This window comes from Arachis stenosperma, chromosome 3 (assembly GCF_014773155.1).
Source record: "Arachis stenosperma cultivar V10309 chromosome 3, arast.V10309.gnm1.PFL2, whole genome shotgun sequence".
NCBI lineage: Eukaryota > Viridiplantae > Streptophyta > Magnoliopsida > Fabales > Fabaceae > Arachis > Arachis stenosperma.
In genome coordinates this window covers 43,464,872-43,486,692 of record NC_080379.1, presented here as the reverse complement: position 1 = coordinate 43,486,692, position 21,821 = coordinate 43,464,872, and the positions used below count along the sequence as shown (strand labels likewise).

Here is a 21,821-nt window from a genome sequence, read left to right as displayed (position 1 = left end):
CAAAATATCTATATTATTAATATTATATGTTATATAATTATAAATTTTAAATATTATAAAATAAAAAATAGTTTAATTTATTTTACAATAATATTTATTTTAAATTTTTTTGAATTATAAACTATTTTAATATTTTTATTATTTGTGTAATACATTATAAGTACTATTTATCTTCGAATTTATTTAAGTTACAACTATGTATGAATGAAGTATTTTGTAAATAAATAACAAAATTAATATTTACCTACATTTAAGAGTATATTCAAGAGTAAAATATACTAATAAATTATTTCAGACTTAAAATTACATTAATGTCCTATTTTAATTTTTGTTACAAACATGTTTTAAATGATTCTATGTAAAATCGAATTAATTAGATTTGATTTACACTCTTTTAATATAAATCGAATAAATTAGATTCGGTTTACTACTAATACAATATACATATATAAATCGAATTTTACTATAGTAAATAGAATCGATTTATTATATATACTATATCAATAGTAAATCAAATTAACTTTATTCGATTTACTAATGAACATCACATATATAGTAATCGAATCAGCATGATTGAATTTACTACTTGTAACAGATTATTTGCATTTATTACTTTTAAGTTAATTAAATATAAAATTTATGCCTTTGATGACATTACTTCTAATTTAAACTTAGTTTTACAAATTATACTCTATTTCACAAATTAAATAATAATTTAATTAATATAGTATTTTAACTATTTCTCAAATTATATACTGTATAAATATAGTTAGTCATTTTATAATGTATAACTATATATTACTTTTAACTATGAAAAAAATATCAAGTTTTGACTACTATGCCATCTTGTGAGGGGTTATACTTTATTTTAACTTTTTTAACATCAAAAGTTCTAATAATGATTCTTTAAATATTAATGAGTCAAAGGATAATTTTTAATGAATTTTTAGAAATCGTTTATTGTTCCGTTTTAAATTCATAAGTTTATAAAAAGGTAGATTTTCTAAAATTTGAACTAAAACACAAAAGTGAATTTTTATTCTTATTTGTTTTGATTTTTTGATATTTTATTTGAATCTAAATGAGGGATATTTTTTTATTGACATTTATGTTTTAAAGTTAATATAGAATAAATAAACAATGTCAATAATCTGTTACAAGTAGTAAATCGAATCAAGCTGATTCAATTTGCTATATATGTGCTGTTCAATAGTAGATTTATTATTGTTACAATATATACATGCTAAATCGTATCCAATTGATTCGATTTACATAGAATTATTTAGAACATATTTTTGTAAGAAAATCAAAACAAGACATTGGCGTAATTTTAAATCTGAAATAGTTTATTGTATTTTATCTAAGTAAATGTACTTTTCAATTAAATTATTTTTATTTTTTATTTTTAAATATTTATTACATTTTTTATTTTTTATTTTTATCTTATTTGTTAAGTAAACATTTTCTAAAATTTAAACTGAAAATTTTATTAAATATTGTTTCTTGATATGAATTTATTGATTAACAGTATATATAATTGGTAATTCAATGACAAATAATATATATAGAACTTAGATTATAAGGATGATCATGGAATAGTTAGAATTATTTTGAATGTTACACTATTTTAATTTGTTTATCATTTGTGTAATGTATGATTAGTATATATATACCAGTTATTTACAAATTAATTGAAGCTATAACTATATCTGAATTAAATATTTTTTAAGTAAATGAAAATATGATATTTATCTGTATTTAAGATTTTGTCAACAAAAATTTAAATTAATTATTTCTTTTTTTTTGATTCCATAGGAACAAAATAACAAAAATTGTCAATTTTTATTTCACTATTATAATACTTTTAACTCATACTTTAAAAGTATTTATAGTCATATATTTAATTATTTTTTAACATGTAATTTTTTTTAGTTATTTTTTTATTATTTTTATTTTTATCTCATTTGGTATCCAAATTTGTTATGAAATTATTAGAATATTTAATATTAAAAGTTTAAACCTGAAAAATTACGCAAATTATGTAAATTAAGGAAAGCATTGTTTAGCCTCACTCTGACACAGCAAACTTACCATCTTCTTCTATGTCATTACTGACTTTAAAGTTATACTCTTGAAAATTTCCAACAGATCTTATTCTCACGGTTAGCTACATATCTTCTTCTACTTGTCAACTTATCCTTTAAACACGTCATTTAACCATCTTAGCCACTAAATATATTCATCCACCACAGACGTCACCTTAAATTTTACCTTCTTTTATTTAATTACTTCTGTTTCTATTAATATGAGTTTTTTTTGTTTTTCTCCTTTTTATATTATTTTTTGTTTTAACTTATATTTTTCTTTTAGGTTTGTCTTCAAAAATTCAGGTATATCATTCGCTGGATTGCTGTTGATGATTATAAGAGGGAAGAAGTAGAACTGGTTAGAATGAACAAAGATGTTATAGAATATAGATGCTTTTTAAATTTTGTTTTTTTGTCTAATTAGTTATTGTTGTTTTTCGGTCCATATATATATATATTGTAGTTTATTTAAAAAAAGATAGATTATCGTGTGTTATATTTTATTTTATTAAGTAATGTGATTGTTATTATATAGTTATATTTATTTTCAATTTATCAGTGGATATTTAAATAAGAAAATAGAGAAGGCATATAAAAAAAATATACCATAAATTTTTAATCTTTTAAACCATCAAACAACTCTATTCTAAAAAAATAATATTTTTATCTTTTTGAAATTAATTAAAAAATATTTTATTCTTTTTAAAATTATTATAAAAAGATATTTTTGTCTTCTTAATTTATTTTTATTTTTTTTTGTTTTCCACGATATCCCTCAACCCAATCGGTTAATGACTAATTTATTGCGGTACTGAATTCCATTTAAGAGATTTATTTATGGCCAACGAATTACCAAGCGTGATAATATTAAATATTTCCAGGTTGTCCAGTTGTCCTATGTTTTGTCAATTTGTGTATCTACGACTCAAAGCGTTGAACTCGGCACACGTGTGGAGCCATTGCAGTGAGTGGACCTTTTTTTTTGAACTAGAATCATTGGGCCTTTGATTTTTTTATATAGTGAAATGGGCCATGGAGATCTGAATATGTAGTGACATGCAATGGGTTATTTACTGTTTAACAAGTATATTAAGTTTTGATGGTTCATTGGGTAGTAATAGGTATTCTCTAGAAATTATTGCTGGTAGTGAGATTATGCCATGGTTAGTCTCACCGAAAATGATTTGGAAGGCGTGGTAGTTTGAAATTGAAGGAGAAGATTGTATAGTAGATATGTGAGGTGGAGTCATGGCGGGTATAGTGTTCCCCCATGTAGTTTGAAATTGAAAGAGAGGCATGGGCGGCACAGTATCCCCCATAAATGGATGATTCAGTTGTGAAGTTCTCATTTGAGAAATGAGCAAGAATCAAATAATAATGGAGTTAAATTCGTTACTGTGTATGCTTTACTTTGTTGGTTATTTTAGTCAAGTCAGGGAATATGGGTGATCATTGTTGAACATCAAATGGTAGCTGGGCCAGAGTATATTTAAGTATTGATTTAGTTGTTAATTTTAGTTGGGTGCAAAGGTGCAGATAGTGATAAAACTAAAACGATAATTTTGTATTAAATAGGTGATGAAGTAATAGAATAAAGCAGACACCATACACGAATAACAAGTTTGGGAGGAGACAATAATAATGATCTTATCATTTTATGACATGTTATGGCATTAGCCTAATATGTATGTCGAATATCACCCTTATATGCTAATCAATTTCAAGCCAAAATATCCTATTAGTAAATCCTTCACTCAACTGTACTGATAAAAATTTATATGCAATTCTTCCAATTTTTTTGGAACCTATTGTTTCTATATTGCTCAGTATGGCATTCTTTAGTGTATTTAGAGGATCAACACGCAAATACGCAATATCATAATCGAATTACTCTCAAATATCACACCTTTTCACAATTTTTTATTGTTCTATTGAGATAAATTACTACAAAAAAAAATTGATTATTATCTATGTGCATGTAAAGAAGAAGCATAAAGACTTAGAGTAAAAAGATGGATGTAGTGTGATTAATGATAAAGCTAGCAAGTTCTTTATATAGAGGGTAATTTTTTTGATATAGTCATCTTGGATGCAGAGACACCTAATTAATTAGACATGTATCTCGAATACTGTGACTACATTTTGTGTCTCTAACTATATTTCAGGTACTGTGACCCTGTTTACGTGTCTGAATATATCTTGGTTATTGTGACCCTGTTCAAAATACGATTATATATTGGATACCGAGTACCCGTTTTTAGTTATGCGTCACATCCCGACTGCACCCAGGATATATTCAACTTTGATAGTCTCATATCCTGAGTACTCAGTCATGGGGATATGAGTTTAATAAAATTTGAAACATAGCACCCGAGATATGACATGTGTATATCAATAAATACACCGTGGTTTATGTATTTTGGTAAATAATATATTTATTTATTTTAAATAAAAAATCATATAAACTTGTTAACCATCCTAATAAAGAGTTTGATAACCCATGTATCATCTATAAAGTTGTACAATTTGTCTCCCTTAAAAGATGCAATTTAAGCCTATCGCAGGCAAAATCATTCTTGCGCAGAAGCACGATGTCCTTAGGATTTGTCACGCGTCCTTTTACATATGCAGGGACGGACTTAGGGGTGCAAGTAGAGGCCTTGGCCCCTCCCCCATATTCTTTAAATAAATAATAATAAGTTATTAAGTATATAAAATTATTATATATTATATAATGTTACTTTTTGTTTGAAAAATATATTTAGTATTTAGTCTAATATAAATAAGAGTCTAGTCCAAATATTAATGATCTTTAATATCTAAAAAGTAAGTAAAATAATGGAATGATTTTATCCAAATGAGTTCAATAATCAAAAGAAATTTGACACTAGAATGCAAGCTCAATATTATAAATTTGATTATTTCTAATCATGTTGAATTAAGTAACTTGTGCATTTTTGAGTTATGTCAAGGATTAATAAAGATAGGAAAGTCTTTAATGTATTATTTGATTGATAATTTGATTAACTTAGTATTAACTCTTTCTGTTTCAACTGCTACAACTGATAGATCTCTTTTAGCTATGAATATTGTAAAGAATGGACTCGGAAACAAAATGAAAGATGAATTTCTTGTAAATTGTCTTTTGATTTACATTGGAAAGAAAATTATTGAAAGATTTAATACAAATTCTATTATCAATAAATTTTATAATATGAAGAATCGACATGCACCATTTCATTGGTAAAAAATAGGGTAAATTGTAATACCCGGTCTAACCGAAATTAATTAAATAATGAGTAAGTAGGAGCGAATATGGTTGGAAGATTTGGCAATTGGAATTTGATGATTTCAATATGATATTTGGATTCAGTGAATTTTTCCGAGTCGGAAGACATAGTTTTCTGCGTAAAAGTGCGCAGTGGAACTTTTGACCGGCAGTATCAGCTGAGACCTGTCTGGTACTGCAGCTGAGAAAATTGATTATGAGTAAATAGAATTAAGAAAGGAGGAATTATGATTAGGGGAGGTAGAAATATTTGAAGTGCGATTTAGAGCGCTAATCTTAAAGGTTTTGGTCCAAAATTGGACCAACGGACAAAAATAAGTGAACTGAGCCTAAGTGGGCCCAAGACCCAACATATATAAATATTAGTTATGAGCATTTCAGCTCATTTTTACCCTAAAAGAGGGTTGGGGCGCTGAAATTGAGAAGAGGGAAGAGAAGAGGGAAAACCTAACTCTCTTTGATCTTCAAACCACCATAACTTGAGCTACGGAGCTCCGATTGACGAGCCGTTGCGGCCACGCGTCGCTCTTCTCATTCTCTACATTTCTATCTAAGTTTTGTGGTGAGTATTCCATTCATCTCTGCCCAGTTTTCGAAATTCCCCACTGTTACACGTTTTTGGGAAGTTAGTGTTGAAATCTTGTGATTTTGGGTGTTTAGGGATACTCCAACATGGATTCTAAGTGGGTTCTATCCCTACTTCATATGGGCTGAGGTAAGAAGTGCTCAAACCCTTGTGATTTATCATTTTTATGAGCCCTAGGTTGATGTATGTATGTGATATTGGTTATGTTAGTGCATATGATGGTTTTGGTGCACAATTGGGAGATTGGTGTTGCTTGAGGAGCTTTGGTGAGGCTTAGGGCTAAGGTTGGTGGAGACTTCCAAAGAAGAGGCTCAATTGATTTGGCTACAAGAGGTACGGTTTAAGTTTCATTTAAGTACCGTGTGGTGTGATGAGAATTCCTAGGCTAGATGCCCCTAGGATTAAGTTTGGATTGTGTAAATGGTTGATGCTAATATGCATAGTTGGTATGTAATGTGTATTGATGATTGGGTTGAGAATTGTGTGTGGCCTTGTATGCTTGGTGTATTAAAAAAATGATGTTTATGATAAATGAGTTAATTATGGAGTTTTGAATGAATGTAACTCTGATACCTGGGTAGTAGTAAGGGTTGGGGTTCGTCCCACTTGCTCCAGGTTAATGTTCGAGATTTGATAACAATGAGGATTGATAATATGAATTGAGATTTGAATGAATATATGTCTGAGATACCTGGGTAGTAGCAAGGGTTGTGGTTCGTCCCGCTTGCTCCGGGTCAATGCTTGAGATACCTGGGTAGTAGCAAGGGTTGTGGTTCGTCCCGCTTGCTCCGGGTTAATGCTTAAGATACCTGGGCAGTAGCAAGGGTTGTGGTTCGTCCCACTTGCTCCAGGTCAGAGATTGTGACGCCTGGGTAGTAGCGGTAGTAGTGGTGAATCCACTCGCTCCAGGTTGAGCTGTTAAACACCCGCCTGGGTAGTAGCCGCAGTAGTGGTTGTTCCACTGGCTCTGGGCTGAGCGGGTAGTAGCAAGGGGGTTGTAGCTCAAACCTACTTGCTCCGCAAGGGGTGTTTCTGTCCATGGTTAGCTACCAGGACGTGTCGGGTTGGCTATATAACCGACAGATGATATCATCAGCCATAGGGCAGGCATACATCATTTGCATATGTTTGAATTGTTTGGGTTTGCCTATTTGTTTTGGATTTCTATATCATATATGCTATGTTACCTGATTACATGCTACTTGTTCTACTTGTACCTTATTTGTGTATTACTTGACTGTATTGCTTGTGTTTGTACAATTGAGAGATCCCTCATGATGGTGTTGGTGGATGTTGGGGCTGTTCTTGATGAGACGAATTGATAATGCGATTGCATAATGATGATGATTTTTGAATGAGACCATTTGGGCTCCCTGGGTAGACGCAGTGATGTGATTTCACTAGCTCCAGGCGAGGGTATGGGGTATTGATATAGAACTGCTGAGGCAGAGCAACTGGTAATGATTTTGCTTATGATTCTGAGTCTGATTCGTGAAAGAATCAGCGGATTGGGAAAAACATGAGTAATATGAACTAGATTTAGTATCCCCTTACGACAGATGCCTATTCATGGATTAGTGAGAATCTAGGCTGGATACTTGGAGAAAAGGAGTTTAGGATGCTTAGTGAGTTTTTATTGCAGTGCATTGTATTTATTTGGCACTTTTACCGTACTGGGAACCCATGGGCCCGGGGTTCTCATTCCGTATATATCTCTTGTTTTTCAGATACAGGTTCAGGTGCTCAGAAGTGAGCTGTGGTTCGTCTGAGAGCCGGCGAAGATCCTTATTTTCTCTACTTTGTGTTTCGCTTAGAATCTCTCCACCTTTGTTTTGAAGAGATTATATTATGTGTTGAACTCTTTTGGAACTTGCCTATAGAGGCTTTTATGTTTTCCTTGGGAGAGATTAGGATATATTGTTGTCAGCTACTTTCATACTGTACCCTAGCCGACCTAAACTTCGCGGGTCGCGACTAGTGGCTATTTACTTATGTTATATATATATCTATCTGTTATCTATCTCTTAATCTCTTTTATGCCTTGCCCGTATATCGCTTTCGACTCCGCGGTTTAACTTTTCGTTGTCGAAACGTGAGTGATACGTCTTCGCGATTTTATTTCTACTCTTTTCAGGCTTCTCGATTAATACTCCTTTCAAAATTACCTATATTTATATATTAAAAATCCACCTGAGAGTCGTACCACCGTAATATCACTGACTTATGACTCGAGCATAAGGATTTGAATATTAGGGTGTTACATAAATGACATAAACAATTCAAATGGCATTCAATATTACATGATAGTCCTAAAGACAAAAACGTTACATGCATGTCTAATTTTGAAAATGTAACTATATAAATCTAAACTAATCAATTCAATTTACATTTTCTCTATATAAATCAAATCAATTGGATTCGATTTAGCTAGGGAAGTGATAAATCAAAATAGATAGATTCAATTTACTAAAAGAGGAACTTTCAGGATGTAAATTGAAGTAGCTAGTTTCGATTTACTACATTTGATACACCAGTAGGTAAATCAAAGCTTAACGTATACAAATTTGTAGGACTCGCAATGGCTAATGAAGATAGTTTTTTAGTTTTTGTTCACTATAGAGGGACGATTAAGAAAAAATGCAAGAGAATAAAATTTACTGATAAGGATCAGTTGAATGTTTTTATTCCGAAAACTAGGATTGCATGGGATGAAATAGGTGGAGAAGTTATTTTATAGGTGATGGACAGTGACGAAGATTTGCAAGTTTTGTTTCACTATTGTTGTCAGTTTCTTGAAATGAGAATCCATGAGCTATTGTCTAAGTTTGGAGCTGTGCTTCAGAAGGATCGAATCCGAATCGTCAATCTTTAGTAATGCTAGGAGCCTCTAGTTTAATGCGTGTTGGTACCTTTTCATCTGTGCCTGTCATTGCACCTGAGGCAGTTTTGGTGGCATCACGTCCTTCGCAGCTGATCTTAACCGTGATGCTGATGGACAAATAGGTGATAATCGACCTTTTGGTCAACTTGCTATTGCAATGGCCGGTACTCCTGTTGGTGGAGAACCAGATGCTGTCAAATATGTACTACGAGATGATGATGATGATGTGTAACCTGCCATAATTGATGAAGATAGCGATGATGATCTAGAGGGAAGTATTCTAGTTAGGTGTGGTAGAGCATCTAGTTCAGAAACTCAACAATACCCCCCACATTTTTTGACTTTAGATTTGGAGGCCATGACATAACAGGGGGTTATCGAATGTAGCATCTGGATTTGAGGCCAGAGTTACAGGATACAACAGGTCTTAAGCGTAAAGACTTATAGCATCCGCTGTGAGATTGAGTACAGAGTGCTAGAATCTGATCATATCAAGTACCATTGAAAGTGTAAGGAGTTTGAAAACGGATACACATGGTTGATTCGGGTCACTCTTCGCCAGCGAAAGGGATCTGGGAGGTAAGAAGGTATAATAGACCTCATACATATTTGACCACGTCGAAATCTAGTGATCACAGGATGCTTGATTATCCTGTTATATATGCTTTCATCTCTGCCTCTCCCTCCGCATCGACCTCTACCTCGACCACCACCCCTCCCTCCCTGTTGACTGTGACCCCTAGCTCGTCTACGGTCTCGACCCCTCCCCTCCATTGCATCAATCGCATCCTCGAGCCACCTCCACTCATGTGCACTCGCTCGTGTCCCAACACGACATCTTTGCTCAACACGATACCTGTCTGGAACATCAAAAACCTACCCTGGACCTCTGTGTTGCCTCTGTCAAGATTGCAACTTCTCTAGGGTCACCGAGGAAGAGCTTAGGCGACAAAAATCTCCTTCCATCCTCATGCTAGCACTCCAAGTACGCCTGTGACGCTCTTGGGTTTGGAATGACATCAAATCGTAACCATGTTGGGCCCTGTGAGTCCAATAGAGGTGGCAAGTTTGTAACGTACTCGAAAATCACCGATCACAGCCTTTGCCATCATTCAACATCAAAAAATCAATGTTGAGTGTGGCATGAGGTCGATGCTATACTCCACCAAACTGTGGTAACACCCTATCCACCTGATGTCACTATCACAGCAAAATAGATCAATGCCGTAATAGCCCTCCATAACGCTATATGTTGAGACTCTAGTATCTCGGGATGCATTATTTGAACAAGCTCTGATGAGTTATAAAGCATCCACGTGAACTGTTGAAGAGAAAAATGATTGATGAAGGTCGTACATAAACAATAAAAAGTTATATAACTTAACAATAATAACCTGAAAGCTAAAATACTCACATCCCCGGCTTGAAGTAAATCTATCTTGAGCCTCCAATGTGCGACTCTAGGCCATTTTTCGCTCAATGTTGGCTGATATGCTGACCACCTGCCATCCGATACATTAGCTCATCAACAGCCATATACGGAAAACATATTAATCAACATAACTTATTTAAACATAAATACCTCGATGCAAACAGCCAATGAAATGTGTCAAACTCATCAGACCTGAAATCCGAGAAACGCCAAAAGATCCATGACTGAAGGAGATGCAATGGACCAGCCAACTTAACGATGTTTTTGTTGGCCACACAGCACCTGCATCAATATAACCCCAAAAGAGCAGCGGATCTCCAGCTGTATCTGCCCTTATCCTCTAACATAGCTACGTACGGTAACCACTGGATATGACAACGTGTACTAAACTTGTCCCCAAAGAGCTAAGTCGATAACAGCATCATCATGTACGCTCTCGTATACCTCCTAACTATGTCCTCGTCTCCGCCATGAGAAAACTCACTAAATGTATCCTACATCCAAGTGCACTTCATAATAAACTTGTTGATGTAGCCCACAAGAGGTAAGACACCTAATAGGTCCTCGAACCAAGTCCATGCAGGTCGGCCACCCTCAATGTACCTCTCAAAATTCCTCAGACATCCACTAACATACTCACTGTCAATCGGGAGGCCTAACTGGTACGTGTAATCATACACTCCCCGAATGGCATATGGCGAACGCCATCTCTCCACAAATGCATTGACAAGTGGCTCATCCCACGAAAACTAGTATTTGTTCATCCTTGCAAGATAGTATAAGCCGATCATCTGCAAGTACGATATAGTCCTATCGCCCAAGAACATACCATGTTGCCTCCTCATGCTGGTAATATATTAGCTGGGATACATAATGATAATTTTTTTAAAAGCCATTATAATTAACAAAATAATACATTGAACAAATATTAAATTATGCATGTCCTTTTGAAAATAAATATAAACATCCCAAATTATAATCTTACAGTACCCATATATTAAACAAATTCAAAAAAAATCAAATTTACACTAAATTTAAAATCACCTAAAGAATTCTAATAAAAAATTTAATGTAAAACATATTATAATCTTAAGTCACTATTATCACTGACACTTTTAACTTAAAATAAATCCTAATTAAACTATTAGTTACTAAATATTCTAACATTTATAACATACAAATCCTAATGAAATCTCTAATCACTACTCTAACTAACATTTATAATAATTACTCTAAGTAACATTTGTAGTTTTAAAATTCTAACAAACTACTAAATCACTACTCTAACTAACATTTGTAATTTAAAAATCCTAACTAACGTTTATAATCAAATACTCTAAGCGACTTAATATTGATAACATTTCTAAACTATCTTGAACAAAACCTTTTTTTTCACTAACCTCTTCATTAATACTACCAGTAATATGGGCAACTTCATCCAACAAGTAAATATGATCTGGGTCGTTTTTCATGTCCGCAGTCTTAAATCTTGTCATGCTATGACATCACTTTTATCTCGTGTGGGTCGCGGGTCGGGGGGATTGTGATTTGTAATTCAAAATAAATGAATTCGAATTTTATATATATATACTAATAGTAAATCGAATCTACCTAATTCGATTTACTTTGGCCTCCTTTTCCTATAAATCGAATTCAATTATTTTCATTTACTATGGGCCTTAAATCAAATATCTTTGCTTCGATTTACTATGGAAAAGCCAAAATCAAAGCGTTTTCCTACTAAATTGAAGCTAGTTAGTTCGATTTACCATTATTAATATTAATTCAAATTCATTTAATTCGATTTACATTGAAAAAGTGTAAATAAAATCTAGTTGATTCGATTTACATTGATATACAAACGAGACATTCATGTAATCTGTTTAGATTTAGGACATTGGTGTAATATTAAAATTCATACTATTTGTTTATATGAATTACCCTAAAAAATACACCTTCAAAATATATTCTCTATCAATATATTTCTATGATACATCTTATATAATTTATTTGCATGAATCTTATTTTAATATTATATATATTATTAGTCTCCATAATAATATTTCTGGATCGTACGTGTTGAAAATTTTTTCATTCTACACCGTGTTAATATAGCTCAATTCTTAAATAAGGGCTTCAAAACTTAATAATATTTTCCTTGCTTCCTCATGATCCCAAACAAGGTGCATTAACAGAATAATATAGTTTACTTCTTTCTTTTTCAAAACAATGAAATGCAATTGAGGTATAGTTTAGAGGGAGTAAATTGTACTTAACCACAACAAAATTCAGAAAAGGAATCAAAATAGAAAGCAAGAATGATCAGAAATCAGAATTGAACAATAAAGTAAAAATCATAACATCCTCATCGGTTCAAGCATTAGTCAAAACAACAAAGATTCTTTCCAAACCAAAACTTGAAGAATGAAAATAACATCTTATCCTTAATGATTTTATAATACTAATGACCATATAACAAAAAAGTAAATTAATTCATCCTTCTAATAAGCTCATTTATGTAAGCTTCCCTGTTACCTGCGTCACCTCCTTCGACATAATGATTCCTTTTCTTCTTCAAACCACCCAATGGAGCCTTCAATTTGAAGGGCCATAGGAAGTTGTTTGCTTCTCTGAAGTGAGGACCAACTGTCATTATCTCGTGGATCAGATCTTCAACGCATATAATTCCGTGCTTCCCCAATGTCTAACATTGAATATTTTAATCACATAAGGGCAATTGAACATACCATTACAACAACAATCACTTAATTTGTTTCCTTTTTCCGTCACCATCATGGTTTAACACCATTGGATCAATGTACAAGTATATGAAGCGATTGAAAGAAAAGTAACAATTACATATAAAAGAGATTGAAGGGAACATAAATCATACACCAAACTCACTTGTTCAATGATGGAGTTGTCTGTCAAAGCAATTCTCTGCCTATCAAATTTTTCATAGCCTCTCTTGTAAATTAATTCTCTAACACTCTTCAGATTGGGATACCTGAAATATCAATTTTGAATGCTTTAAGAAGGCATTATGCAGGTAAGCGACTCAAGATGATGTGGTCTCTGAATATGTGAAATTCGCATACCCGTATGTAACATACGACTCTATCCTGTGCAGCATATTCATGGTTGCTTTGTTAACCTTGAGGAATACACCATTAAAGATCTGAAGCCAAAAGAACTTGAAATACGGCTATACCCTACTACCACAAGGACATAGTGTATAAATATAAGATACATCACAATTAAGAGCATAATTTGGGGGAGAATAAGTTGTGAAAGAAAATTAACATAACTTTGAATTTTATGTTGTGACTAATATTGGTGGCCTTGAGACATTGCGCATATTACTGAATACACAAGACAAACAATTTGTGCACAATCAAAAGAATAATGTTTTCTAATCATTACCTTCCAAAGTGAGGTTTTTCTACCAAGTAGATCAGAATACATGAAATTTGCCAAAAACAAATGCTTCTCGAGAATGACAAAAATGACCAGACAAATATAACCTATTCCAATTTAAATACATATCTTCTCTATAACAGCAAATGAACCAATAAAACAGATCGAGACAGCACTTAAGAACAGACTTCATAACTATAGCATAGTCGAAGGGTCCAAAAATCATTCGTGGCCAAAGCTGATATGCCAATATCAATGGCATAGTAGTGGAGAAACACATTGCATGCATGGCAGCACACACATAAACATAGTAGTTCAAATCATAACAACAGATTTACCTGCCTCAACCACAAGAGCTGCAAAATCTTCCTTGTCTTAGGGTGCACAGCATTGATACTGCCATCATACAATGAACAACAATGAAGCTTGTAAAATACTTTAGATAATTTGGTATTAAAATAACTAATAATTCTAAATGAAAAGAAAGATAATTACCCACGGATCCTGATGATGAATAAGAGTTTAGCTTCAGGATCGACATAAAAGCCTCCTTTAAGCTTGGCCTCGCGCTTCAACCTAATTAGCTCCTTTTCCTGTAAGAAGAAAATGTAATTAGGGATTGAAAAGAGTGAATTGAGAAAGCAAAAAATGAAAATACAATTGGTTGTGTTGAACCTGCTGAGCGTATTCCTTAGAGTAGTGTTTGGCTCTGTTAAAAATCAACTTGCGAGTTTGGAAGCTGGTTTTCTTAGCGGCTTGGAGTTGTTGGGTTTTGGCAAGGGCCCACTCCTCGCTCCTCTTCTGCTTCTTCAATACAGATTCTGGAACCACGCCTTTCACCTCCGCCTTCGACATCTTCCTTCTACCATTCACAGTAGTTTTTTTGTTACGAGAAAACTGAGTTTTTCCTCTTTTCATTATTTATTTCAGTAGCAAAGCCCAATACTTCTAAAAACAATAAAAGCAAATTAATCTTTTATCTCTTACCTTGCCCAAAAGTAAATATTTTCTTTTAGAATATTACTCATTAAAATCATGTAGTTGAAGGATTATATTTCTAAAGATTAAATTACTCTATCAATTTTTATAATTTTATTAAACTTATAATTTAAAATTTTTCAATTATGTCCATACATTGTTTTAAAATTTTTAATTAAGTCCTTGTTAAACAAAAAATATTTAAATTAATAAAATATTTTGAAAATAAAAAACGCTCAAGTTTAGGAATTTAGTACTTAGATGAAGATATTTTTAATTTTAAGAGAAATATTCATTTAATTCTAATACTTTTTTAGAGTAAAGACTTAAATAAAATTCAAAATCATATAAAAATATAATTAGAGACTTTTAAAATGGAGTGATATTTGATCTTTTGGGTTGTTGATGGTTTTTGTCGAAAATAATTAAAAATTAGTTTATTTTATTTGTTTAGTATTTTTTGTTGATGCTCCACTTTGTTGTGTTGAGCTTTTTGTTTAAAAAAGACTTTTAAAATGTATGAACTTAATTATAAATTTAATAAAATTATATAAATTGAGAAAATAATTTAATTTTTTTTCTAAAATATAAAAATGATAGGGACTAATTTTTTCAATTCCTCAAGTTTGGAGTTAACTTATCTAATTAACTTACAGAAATGGTTTCAATGAAATTATAATGTGCCGAAATTTATAGCGTTGCCGCTAGAAGAAGTAGCACGTAGAACTGCAAAACCAAAAAGTAAGCCTCTTAAAAATGATTATGCACATCTCTAAAGAGAAGGATTCCATTGCATCGTTTTTGTCTCCAGGGAGAAGTGAATAATCTCAGTCACATAAGTTTTGTTATAACATCGAATCTTAAGTTTTGCCAATCTTCAAATTAAAAGACTAAAAAATACTACATGCTCACTAAAAATCAACTAATACGTACTATTTTATTCATTTTTAATGTATATTTTTATATTTTAAACATATATTTTATACAGATAATTTATTTTTAGTGTACACTTGATATAGACAGATCTTTAATGGATATTCCCCTCAAGATTAACAAATTAAAGCTACAAAGCAACCTTGAATATGCTGCACAGGTTAGAGCCTTACATTAATTTTGGTTGGTCAAGTAATTAATTCACTCATTCATGTGAAGAATTGTTGATTTTAAATGTCGTTTTGTGTATGCAGATGAGAAAGTAAATGTTTCTCTCTAGTAAGATTTGCATTTCAAGGAATGTAGTCTTTGATGAAAAATATTTTTCTTGTATCTGGCCATTCTCTCCCTAGCATTCTAAGTATGATTCCATAGATAATTCAGTTGTCCCCTGTATTGATAAAACACGCGAATGTTACCACTACCCCAGCAATCCTACTGTTTCACTTCCTGACACTAATTCCTCTTCTACTGCTGATTTACCCTCCCGCCCGTTACCAAAATTTGGCCTACACTGTAACAACTCAAAATCCTGAAGAACCACCACTTAAAGGCAGTTTCTATAGCTCTTCAATCTCCTAAGTGGCTGCAAGCCATGAAAGAAGAGTATAAAAAGCATTGTAATACTAATACAGTAGTAATACTTAGCAATATAGGCAGTAGATAGGTTTCTACAATCTACAATTAAAAAGAAATCGGGCCGGATGGAGCTGTCCAAACTCCAAAAGGACAAGACAGACTTGTAGCCAACAGGTTCCAAAAAGCTCAAGGAATTGGTCTTGAACAATTGTTTTGTCCAGTCATTCCGCGTGTTATTATTAGACTAATTTTGATATAATTGCTTTGAGCAAAGGCTGGATAATTAGATAGTTTAATTTCAACAAAGCATTTCTAAAGGCTGATTTATATCATAGAATTTTTATGACAAAGACAAGAGGCTTTACTAAGGAGCTGTTACTCTAGTTTGTAACATCATAGAATTTTGATTTTTATAACCATAGTTGTCAGAATTGAACCGGTAATCGAACCGATTAAATTATTGGGTCATTAAGTTACTGGTTCAACCGGTGAGTTACTGGTTGAACCGTTTAACCCGGTCCTATATAAATAAAAAATAAAAAATAGCTAAAAATTTAAAATACATGTTTTCACTAACATTTTAAAAATATTAAACTATTTTAAAATAATATGGATCATAAGCAATAAATATTTTGTTATTTTTATTCTATCATAAATATTTTTATTTTGTTTTTGTATTAAAATAACTATTATTTTTAAATTTTAATAATTTATTAATTAGTTTATATCTATTATACTATTATATACTACAAATATTTATTAAAAAATAATATTAATATATATTATATAATTATGAAAAAAAAAGTGAATTTATAATTATGGTTAAATAAAAATATAATTAAAAATGATCAAATTTATAACTAAAATTAAAATAAATTAAATAAAAATAAATTATTTGATAAAAGACATTTATATATATTATAATTTGCATATAAATAAATAAGGATCATAACAGCCTAGCCGCTGTGAAGGCACTTTTGTTCCCTAAACACAAAGGTTTGAACCCTCCTTCCAACATTTTGAACAAATTTGCATTTTTAAGCAGTTTGGTCGGACCCGTTTTTACCAAATTTAACCGATTTTTAACGGTTCATTTCGAATTCGTACCGATTCTCTTTTTATACGATCTAACTATCAAACCAAATTAATCTAGAATCTAATTCACCAGTTTTTCGATTAAATTTACTGATTCAGTTTATCGATTTTCTAATTAAATCGAGTGGTCCAGTTCGATTTTAACAACTATATTTATAACACCAAATTAGATACATTTGTTAATAACGTCCAACATATATATGTTGAGCTATATATAATAATATAATAATTTTTTTATTTATTATCTGAAATCTCCTAAATTATGTGTAACTTATATCGAATGATTTTTTGGACATCACAAACAACTCACAGGTACAGGTTATGCAACTATGTATCCGTTCCAATAATGATAAAAGAAAAATAATTACCCTATAATTTTAAATATTAAAATAAAATTACTTTTTTAAATAATGTGTTTTGAATTAAAAAACATATACCAAATTGAAAGTCACCGTTTCATACCATTTTCATCCTAAAGTTAAGGCCCCATGTCCCACCCTAGCGGCCACTTTCTATATTGGATAAAGACAGTCCTATCTTGTGTGTATTCTAATTTATATACGTGTATAATTGGACATAATTGTGCATAAGAGTATGGCCTTTTATTTTTTCAAAGATACTGTTGTTGTCCCTCCATTTAGTGGTTTGCATATTGTTTTTTTTCTCACCATATTCTTCACTCCCTAAATCAAAGAGTAATTCGTTGCAAATTAAAATTTTATTAAAAGAGTTTGTTATTAACTAATAAATCACTGCACGTACAAAATTCGATCCTCAAACACTTAACCAAATTATAAAGAACAGGTATTTTGTTGGGTTTAGGTGATGATGATGCATTTATTGATCATCTTGTCTAAAGCTGTGAGATCTATCTACTGTTTAATGCACACAACACATGTGAGGAGGGTCATACTTAGACAATCTGTATCATATATATACTTCCAAAATAAAATAATATAAAAATATTTTATATTAAAAAATATCAATTATTAAATTAACTATTATATTTTTATACATTTTAAATATATATTTTATGTTTTAATATAAATTTTATATAAATAATTATTTGATAACTAATTTTAATATACAGTTAATATTATTAAAAATAATAATTATGTTAGATGTATGTTAAAATTAGTTATTAAAATTAGTAATTAGTATAAAATATATATTAAAATATAAAATATACATTAAAAATGAGTTAAATAACATATATATTTGTGTATATTTATATACAAATATATAATAGTTAATTTTAGTGTACAAATAATATTTTTATAAAAATAATATAAGAAAATTTATGGGTGCAATTTGGATAATAGTCTTATTACACATCTAAACCAAGCCTTTTTGACAAATAAGTTTAACAAAGTTGATCAAAATCCAACAAAAATCAGTTTTATTAGTGAGAGCGTGTATATACGGGCTCCAACTATATATCTCCACTAACATAATCATTTGTATACCACATTCGTCCTCCTCTTCCTTCTTCGTCATCCTCATCCTCCTTCTTCTTACGAGTTTCATCCCCATCGTCGTTCTTTGATTGCTGCTGTTACTGTTTCGTTTTTTTCTTTTTCTTCTTCTCTTTCTAGTGATTTTGCAGCATTATGTGCTTTTCTTCTTTTTTGTTTGATTTTTTCTTTTTTTTTTTCCTTGTTAAGAGGGTAAAATAAGAAGAATTATAAGAAGATAAAACAAGAAAGACAAAATGAACATGAAAAGAAGAAGAAGAGGAGTTGAAGAGTTTTGATTTATGCAAAATATATAAGAAAATAGAACCAAAATTATTTAAACGTGATACAAAAGTTTCTCAATTTTAATACCGAAATTTTTTAACTGTGACACAAGATCTTGTTAAGAGGGTGAAACAAGAATTATGACAATGTGAAAGAAAAAGAGTTTTGAATTGTGAATAACAATAACACAAAAAATTCTTAATTTTGACACTGAAATTTTGCTACAAAAAAATAGAAACATCTTTTTTTAATGCTGTATTTTTTTCTTCTTATTTTTTTCTTTTTTTTCTTTATTTTCTGTTGCTCTTACTTCTTTGAGGAGCATTACTTTTTATATTAGACTTGAATGAACATGTTTGCACTGTATTGCAATCTTATTCAGTTGAAGAAATGTAGGTTCATACTTATTGGATTGAATTCTTGCCAAAAATAAAAATAGCACCAAAATTTATTTAAAATGACATCAAAATTTAATTTAAATATAATGATATATAATATAGAATGTAAAAAGTAAATTGCATACTAAAATATTACATTTATTCTATAAAATGAAATAAGATAGCACCAAATTGACACCAGAAATTCAATAACACGACATAAAAAATATTGAATCTTTCTAAAAAAATATTACACATTCAATGAATTAAATGCTTATCTCATATATAGAAAAAATACATAAAAATCTAAAATAACACCGAAGTGTCTTCACTCTAACACCAAAATTTTCAACTAAACAATGTAATAGAACTAAGAACTTATTTCATGAATACTTGAGTTGTAGATTAACAAATTTTAATAGAAAAGAGAATAAGTGAAAGAATATGTACATAACACAACAAAATTTAGCAAAACAAGTTCAAAAATTCAAAAGAGAATGAACAGCGGCATTTACGTATAAGAAGAAGATGATGTATCTGATATACATAACAAGACATAAATTTCTAAAGAACAACACCAAAATGTCTTCACTCTAATACCAAAATTTCTAACTAAATAATGTGATATATGTAAAACTCGCGAAATTAACGAATAATTAGCCAATAAATTAATTATTAATCAAATAAATTAAAAAATAAAATTTTATAGTTTAATAAAATAGACTTAATTAAATCATGAATTTTGACACTAATTTTAAAGATTTTGATCCAAAATTGAGTTGAACGGGCCAAACCGGTCAAACCGAGTCTAAACTAGACCCAAGGCCCAATCCAACAAAAATGAAATGAAGAGCACAACTCTTCTTCCTCCCCAAATCAAAGAGGAACATGCTGAATGAGGGAAGAACATAAGGGAGAAAACATAAACCCTTGCTTTGATTTTAAATCTTTGTAACTTTCAATTCGGAGCTCCGATCACCGCATCATTTGCGGCCACACGTCTACCGCGTCGAGCTCTACAAAGTTTAGTAGCCAATTTGGCAAGAAAATCTTGTTTCATCTCAGCCTCTCTTCTCCCAAATTTTTGAAAATTAAGAATGGGTATTGAGATTTGTGATTTGTCTTAGTGCTTTAGGATCAAATTAACTTGAAAAAAATTAGTGAGTCTTGTCCCATTGATGCATGAGTAAGCTAATAACCTTAAACCTCTTGTTGATTTGTGAATTTGTAAGCTTGAAGGTTGATTATAGTGATATATTGTGGGATTAGATTGAATATTGTTGATTTGGAGTACATTGATGATGTTGGGAGCTTGATTGTTGGACTTTGGTGGCTAAAATTCGGTTTGGAGAGGCTTTGGGGCTGTGAACTATTGAGAAACAGTGACCTTGGGGTGTTTTTAGATTTTACGAGAAATCGGCCAAGGTATGTTTTAGTTTCTCGTATGTAATATATAATATATCATGAAAACTTAGGCTAAATGACTTAAGATAAGTTGAATCGTATGTTTGATGCATGTTTAGTGGCTTTAGCTAATGCAATATATGTTGATTTGGATGTGGAAAATTGTGTGTTGGTTAATGATATGAATGTGGTGGATAGTTGACGGAATGATGATTTTTAATGAATAATGATGTACTTTGTTGATTGAGTATGAAGTTGTGTTGAATGTGGATTATTGGGGTGAGAAGAAGTTAACTTAGCAGAGAAGAAAGGTTTGAAGTAATGAATTATGATTCAGGAAGTGCGGAAATGATGGTTTGTAAATGATGAACTTCTCCTTTTAAGCGTTGTCCACTTGCTCCGGGAAAGAGATGAGGGAGAAGAATGATGAAGATTGAATTTGATTGTGAAATTGAATGATTATGAATGAATTATAACGATAATAAGATTGAAATTGATTGTGGCATGCCTCCGAGTAAGATGCAATGGTGTCATCCACTTGCTTCGGGTAAGAGACGAGAAAGCTGGTTAAGATGCAGTGGTGTTATCCACTTGCTCCAGAAAAGATTTTGAGACTCCGGGTAAGATGCAAGGGTTGAGTTCTAACACCGTTTGCTCTGGGTTGAGAAATGTAACACTACCTGGGTAAGAGGCAGAGTGAAGTTGTCTCCTGCTTTGGGTACGCGGGTAAGATGTAAGGGTCGCAGCGTTGTCCCACTTGCTCAATGTTTGGTGTTCTGTCTAGAGTTAGCTACCGGACATGTCAAGTTTGGCTTTATAGCCGACAGATGAGACTCATCAGTCATAGGATAGGCATACATCACATGCATATATTTGTTTTGTTTGTTTGTGCATTTAATTGGGTTTGCCTTTGTGAATCAATATGCTATTTGTTATACTTGTTACTTGCAATAACTGTTCTCTATTTGTATTTGTCTGTCTGTTTTGTTTGTGTTTGTGGTTCCACCGGAGTTTGGAGGATTGG

The 21,821-nt window shown here is 31.4% G+C and overlaps 1 protein-coding gene across 1 annotated transcript; it reads right to left on the bottom strand.

Annotated features, from left to right (window-relative positions):
• Positions 1-12,645: 12,645 nt before the first annotated feature.
• On the bottom strand, positions 12,646-14,595 carry LOC130969820 (60S ribosomal protein L7-4-like). Its single transcript, XM_057895716.1, has 6 exons — positions 14,368-14,595; positions 14,188-14,285; positions 14,031-14,088; positions 13,374-13,480; positions 13,180-13,282; positions 12,646-12,979 (listed from the first exon to the last, which is right to left on the bottom strand). Exons 1-6 carry the CDS (start codon positions 14,545-14,547, stop codon positions 12,764-12,766), a joined length of 762 nt encoding a protein of 253 aa, XP_057751699.1. The 5' UTR covers positions 14,548-14,595; the 3' UTR covers positions 12,646-12,763.
• Between the last annotated feature and the right edge of the window lie 7,226 nt (positions 14,596-21,821).